Genomic DNA, 6,698 nt, shown 5'->3' with positions numbered 1-6,698 from the left:
TAAGGAAGAAAGTAACAATCTTTTTTGGAGGGGAGAAAGATGAATGGATTAAAAAGGGAAACCTTGCAGAGAGAGCTCACAGTTCAGGGAGCAGTTCAAACGTCGTAGTAGAATAGATAGAAAAGTGCAAAAAGTAATTGTTCGAGGGAGGGGGGGGGGGGGGGTGGAGAGAGAAGGGAAGGGAGGGGGGGGGGGCAGCTGACAAACATTTTATTCGAGCAAACGATTCTGTTATTGTCCATTCATCTACAATGTGCTTTATCATGAGCTGCCCTTGCTTTTACAACATTGCGAAACAACATTATAACACTGACAAAGCTTTTTACGTCAGATTTAAAAAACGACAACGTGTAGACAGCAGAAAAGAAAAAGATCTTTGTATGAGGGCAGTGAAGCATAATTGTAATTTGGAAACTTATTCTTATCCTTTAAAAAAATGAACCAAGACGCCCCATCCTTCTTTAACATCGAAAACCTTAGTCTCGCTCCACCCCCTCCCCCCCCCCCCCCCGTCCTATCACTTTTTTTAAACAGTGAAGAGGATGATATTTATATTTGTGTGTGCACGCGCCCCGTATACATGACATAGTTATTACTTTTCTTGTTGTCATGTTCCCCTGTATTTTAAAGGATAAACTCAATAGGTGTTCGCTCGTGACTTGTGCATTCTTCCCCTCGTTTACATGAGTGTGTCAAATTTGTGCAGTCAAGCAAGCTCCAAAGCCCCTTGTCCCCGACATGTGATAAACTTTCAGCCGGAAAATTACACCCGCATACGTAGCTATGCGCCCAAAAGCAAAATCATAAGTCTAATGTTTTGCTGACGCCTAGCAAATTACAGGTCGGTTCCAATGACGTCTATTGGAGTCGGTCATGGAGATTTGCTAGTCCACAAAGGGGGATGGTCTCGTATTGGGGGGGGGGGGGGGAGCGGGGATGGGGTTCCGGTACACTGGTACCCACTTCGTATCATGCCTCTAGATCTCTAGATCCTAACAAACAGACCTTTGAATGTGAAAGAAAGCGTGGCCCGTGAAAAAATCCTGTTTTTGATACAGAGTGGCATTTTCCCAATTCTTCCTGTTATTTTTAAGACTTTGGCTGACTAGAAGTGACCACATGGCTTCTGTTTATGTTGAGTCCGGCCCTATTCATTGATTCGTTTTTGTTGATACAGTAGAGAGTGCTTTTAATCCACTTGTTCTGTCTGGCTATATCTTTTCTTTCTTCCGTTCCTGTGCCTCCTATAAATCTGTAGCAGGCTGTAAATTTCTTACCCTGCGTATGTTTTGTATTTGTTGAAGTTCTACGTGACATTGCTCAGGGAATTAACCACTTTCTTTCTAAAAGTAAACGACTTTTAGAAAGCACCTTTCGATTTCCGTCACACAATTTGGCCAATGAATATTGTGTATGTGTGTGTGGTAACTGTTTTACTGCGCTTGCAACTGCATAGGTCATATGAGCGTGCGGGACACAATGAACATTTTCAGTTGTTAGGAAAGATAAATATATAGATAGATAGATAGAAAGATAGATAGATAGATAGATAAATAGATAGATAGATAGATAGATAGATAGATAGATAGATAGATAGATAGATAGATAGATAGATAGATAGATAGATAGATAGATAGATAGATAGATGTTATTATACCTAAGTCAACCTCCCCCCCCCCCCTAACAGGGGAACGCAAAGATTATACATAAGTAAGTTACATTTATCAGAGAGATACACAACAGACTGCAGGACTCAAGTGGCTTTGTGGCATGCCTGTACCGAAGAAGCAACCAAGTCTTCGGAATGAGAATAACAAAAATTATTTCCCCGATGATTTGTTACTCCACGATATTGCCACCGGCTATTTGACTAGCCCAGACTGAGGGCATATTATTAAAAGAGTTTCCTCTTAAAAGGATTTTTATTGTGGAGAAGAGTCAACCCCCCAAATGTATAAACCAGTATGTTTTGTATGTGAATATTCAATGATAGCTGGGCAATTCTCAGGGTTTGAAACATAAGTGTTATAAGTGTACTTACATGATTTTATATATATATGTAAACATATAGACACTACAGGGTGATCAAAAAAAAAACTTTACAACTTTTTTTCGGAATATCTCGCTCAAAATTAGTACTAGAATGTTGTAATTTGGAACAGATATAATTCATTCAAGGGAATTTTTTTGACATAAAATTAACAAATAAGAAACTTGTTGTGAATAACGGAAATGTGTTTTATGAAAACCACCTATATATGAAAATGCACCAATTTAAAAGATCTAGTAAGAAAAGTCATAAAACGATTTTTTGTCATTTCCTTTCCTTTTATTTATAAAATCTAATCTTTCCATCCCTGTAACTTTTAAACAATATTTCTTTTCTCCTACAGAGTTAAAAACATATTCTTTAAGTTCTGGAATTTCGAGAACCAATGGTCTGTATGTCCTCCTTTGGACGTGACACATTTTAACGTGTCGTTCATAATGTTCAGTGGGGGCCAAACAAAAGGATCCACTCAACCATGAGTACTTAAGCCACACACACTGTACACCTTACAGTATGGAGCTGTTTCTAGAGACAATAGGGGAGGGGGTGAGGTTGCCCAAATATACAGCATTTGCGGAGTTGATATAAATTGAAAGGTGAATATGGGTTTCACAAAGGAACCAAATGTCGTGGAAGAAATGTTCACGCTTTTCAAGACGATCGAGGAATCATGAACACTTTGCTTTCCTCTGATAGCTCCGCGAACGGGAAAATGAGACAGTCGTAGATGAAGATCTGCCTCTAGAATGCGGACCGTTGAGATGTAGGAAAATCGTTGGTGTAGACATCGTCTACGGACAGACGTCTCAAGGGGCTCATCTTCTGAATTCTGTACCCTGGTGACGTTTAAAAGGCTGCGAACGGTGTGTGTTTGACCTGAAATGGCCGTTGTTTTTGGGAATTTTTAGTTCAGATTCTCTACAGGTCCTAACTGATGGACCATTTTCACCCTTGACATCAAAGAAGGCCTTAAAGGCACTCTAGCATTATTTCCGCACCTTGTGTGAAACTTACAAAAATGAGTTGGTGTTGAGGAAATGTTCAATACAAAAAGCTCTCTGCCCTTCACTAATCTTAACTATGATCTCAGCAGGCAAAGGAAATTTGAGAAAGACTATCTGTAAACCTCTGTTGGCCGGTTAGACTACTGTAGCTTGCAACATGGCGCAATTGTTAGGATTTTTAATGGTTGGCCTAATGCGAACTAGTGCGTCATGTTACAAAAATAGGGACATAGCTGAAAATGGGTTGGGTTTTTTTATGCGCTATGTAGAGCAAAATTATTCTGTGGATTTATCTAATATGAATATCAAACAAATTCCTTTTGACTTCCAAATGTTGTGTCCAAATTTGAACCGCAAAACTTCAGTGTGGAGGAAAATATTAACAAAAAAAGTCGTAATTTTTTGGGGGGATCACCATGTATTTATATATTGTATTATATTTAAATAGAAGAATAGTTTTGGTCATATCTGCACTAATTTCAACAAAATATTGAAGAAATAAAATACAATGTAAAGAACAACGGGTTAACAAATATGTAGAAAATCAATCAGTGGGTTAAAAAAAGAATCAAACTTTAAAAATGTCAACCAAGATTGGGTAAAACAAAAAACGTTACTTCTTACATGAAAAATATCCAGCTACTGGGGCGTGGTCGGTCCGTTCTAGTTTCAGGACGAGAACAGTAAAACCACGACAGCCACATCAGATAGATATCTCACAATGCTGTAAAAGTTTAAGAGAAGATTGTGGAGGATAGGCCTTATGCTATTAAGAGGCCTGGTTCCAATGAGATGGGGCCTCACCCCACACGTGATAAATTGCTGTCGTATGGTTGTAAGAAAGGAATGGGAAATGCTTTTTAAGCCGACGCCTTACAGGTGAATGGTCACCGCATTCCGCTGACTTGAACCCCTTCAATTAATTTCTTTGGGGTTTTATGACAGACAGGATCTATTGAAACAACCCACAAGCAATTGAACAGTTGAAAGTCGATGTTGAACAGGAGATCCGAAGAATTGATCAAAAAGCATTCCACAGGGTTATTCAAAATTTCCACCGGCATGTTGAGCTTATTAAATTTGGAGAAAGATGATCAATACCTGAAGCCAAGATTTTTAACAGTTACCACCTTCCCTCAGTTCATTTGGCAACATCAATATTTTATAAATTTGTTCTTCAATTCACTAATACTGACTATTTGAAATAGAACAACGCGATTGACCTTGAAGATGGTGCAGAAAGTTTTTCGTTTTACTCAATTTTGGTTGGAATGTTTAAAATTGGATATATTTCAAACCTCATGGTTGATTCTAACCTTAGTGGCAAATACTACGCCCCCCCCCCCCTCCCAGTTGAATTTTGTTTGTTGAAATTTGTTCTGAGATGACCGAATTTTTGCCCTTTAAATAGTTCCTCTTTTTTATACACCCGATATAAGCTCTGAGCATTTTACATCGATGACATGATTGTTGAGAATAAAACTATCACGCTAGAGAAAAAAACATTTGAAATGCACTAGACAATCAGTTAAATCACATGAATAAGTACTTTCTCATTCATACATTCATTACATATACATATGGGCCTGAGCAACCTACAAATGGGTTACGGGGAAAGATCAGGGAAACGTTGCTTTTTTAAAGAGCATCTGAGCAAAGGAATGAATGGAGAACTATGCTTGCAGATGTCTGTCGCAGATCTGGCACTGGATGATGATGACATATGGGCAGTTGTGCGATTATGACACACCAGAAAACGCTCATACACCCCAACTAAACAAATGAGTATTGAACAATCTATATAACCTATTCAGATTTGTTGTTTTTCTGAGTTTCTGGTAGAGCTGGAAGTAGTTCAAAGTTTTTAGGAGCAAACAGGTAAATTGAAATAAAAAATCTTATATGGGTTTCCCTTTCGTTACCCATATCGGCATGTCTACGTTTTGCGACCATTTCAGGCTTAGTTGAAAGTATTTGGAAACCCTTACTGTATGTGAGACAGGACCCAACTTTGAAACGCATTAGATCCAGATGAATAATACGTTTTGCAGAAGAAACCGTTAACATAATATGTTAACACAAAGCACCTGAATAATATAATCATGTGTCACGGCGCAGTGGAATCAGGCGCTCGTCAAGGTTTTGATAAGTAACGTTATTGGTATCGTCTTAAAAGGTCGTTCATAATTTGTCTTGCTTTCGAGAAAAAGTTACAGATTTAGCTTTAATAGAAGTCGAGATATTTCAGAAGAAAGGAAGTGGGGGTCACCTGGTTTCAAGGGTAAAATTAGAGAGAAAATGGCTTCCAAAGTTTGGTGATTTCCAAAACTTGAAAGTCCTTGTTAACTCAAAACTTACATTTTTGGGGGGTTTAACCTTTGTTTTTCAGTAAAATACATAAAGAAATGTATTTTTGAATAGACACAAAAGGAATCGAAACAAAAATTAACAATTCGAAGAAAATTGCCAAACGGAAAGAAACATGCCATTTTCTTAGATTTCATTATTTTGACGAGCGCCTGATTTCTCCACAATGCCTCACAACACATATGCATGTGAACTTGCTTCACTGTGATACTCAATTATTCAATATAAAAATGTCATTTGGACTAGCACACTTCATTCTATTCTTAAGGTCTTTAAACAAGAGTGACACGTTTTCACATTTCTCTTCCTCAGGTACAAGTTGTTGCCAGAGAAGGCAAAACTGCGCCACTGTCCAAGTGCCGACTGGGACACCTGTTTCCCAGAACCTAAAATCAAGAACCGATACAGGACTCTCAACCATCAAATTCGAACAGTTCTTTCGACGCTGGGCATCAACAGATGAACATAAAGACATGGCGTTTATTTAGTGTTTCAACAGCTGTTTCTAATACAATAATATGTGAAACGTGAGCTGAGGGATCGTTTGAGAAACTGCATGCAGCTTTTTCTCCATGTCTGTGATGAACATACGGGTAAATCAGCTATACTCTTTAAACGTCTGTGACCTGCGATGTATAGAATTTATTGAGAAAGGTGTATTCGGTGAGGCGTTCAAAAACTTCCTGAAAGGAATACACGGGAATCTTATCTGAAGCGCCCACAGACAAATAACAATGTGAATCAAATTTCATTGCACGTTTTATAAATCGGCGATTTATTAAATACAAAGAGCCTGAAGTCTCTACGAATGGCATACTATTGAGCGTAACATACACCAAAAAGAATGATTGACGTTGGAGACTTTGGGAAAGCTATTGTATTGTAAATTTAGCATTGCTTTCAGTCAATTCAGACATTAAATTTCTAACGGAATTTAAAATGGATTTGAATTGAGTGGTATGAATGAGAAAAATGCATATGAATGAACGGAAAAAAATGTCATATTTAAAAAAAAAAAGAACATGCTCACGTTTTCATGTTTTTGTTGTTTTTCTTCTTTCTGTTTTGCTTTGGGTGCGGGTAGGTTAACAGATAGTTACTTGCATAAACAGCACATAAACCTCTTCACAGTTTGACCTTATTCTTCAGTAATGGAGACGCCTGGGAGAAGAAAAAATGCTTGGTTTCGTATTATCAGTCTCAGTTATGCGAACATAATCCATTGTACCTCCATGTTTAATTTCAAAAGTTAAGTAACACCACTTGCGACCTTTCAA

General features: G+C 38.0%; 1 protein-coding gene across 1 annotated transcript in view; it reads left to right on the top strand.

The window, feature by feature from the left end:
- LOC101847704 overlaps positions 1-6,454 on the top strand; it is a 24,632-nt gene extending 18,178 nt beyond the window's left edge. Inside the window, exon 4 of the mRNA XM_005092000.3 lies at positions 5,734-6,454. Coding sequence (XP_005092057.1) covers positions 5,734-5,884 — 151 coding nt within the window. The 3' untranslated portion in view covers positions 5,885-6,454. The remainder of the gene's footprint in view (positions 1-5,733) is intronic.
- Positions 6,455-6,698: the final 244 nt, after the last annotated feature.

The sequence above is a fragment of the Aplysia californica genome, unplaced genomic scaffold, assembly GCF_000002075.1.
Source record: "Aplysia californica isolate F4 #8 unplaced genomic scaffold, AplCal3.0 scaffold00039, whole genome shotgun sequence".
NCBI classification, from domain to species: domain Eukaryota; kingdom Metazoa; phylum Mollusca; class Gastropoda; order Aplysiida; family Aplysiidae; genus Aplysia; species Aplysia californica.
The sequence above is the reverse complement of the archived record's forward strand: the minus strand, read 5'-3'. Positions and strand labels throughout refer to the sequence as shown.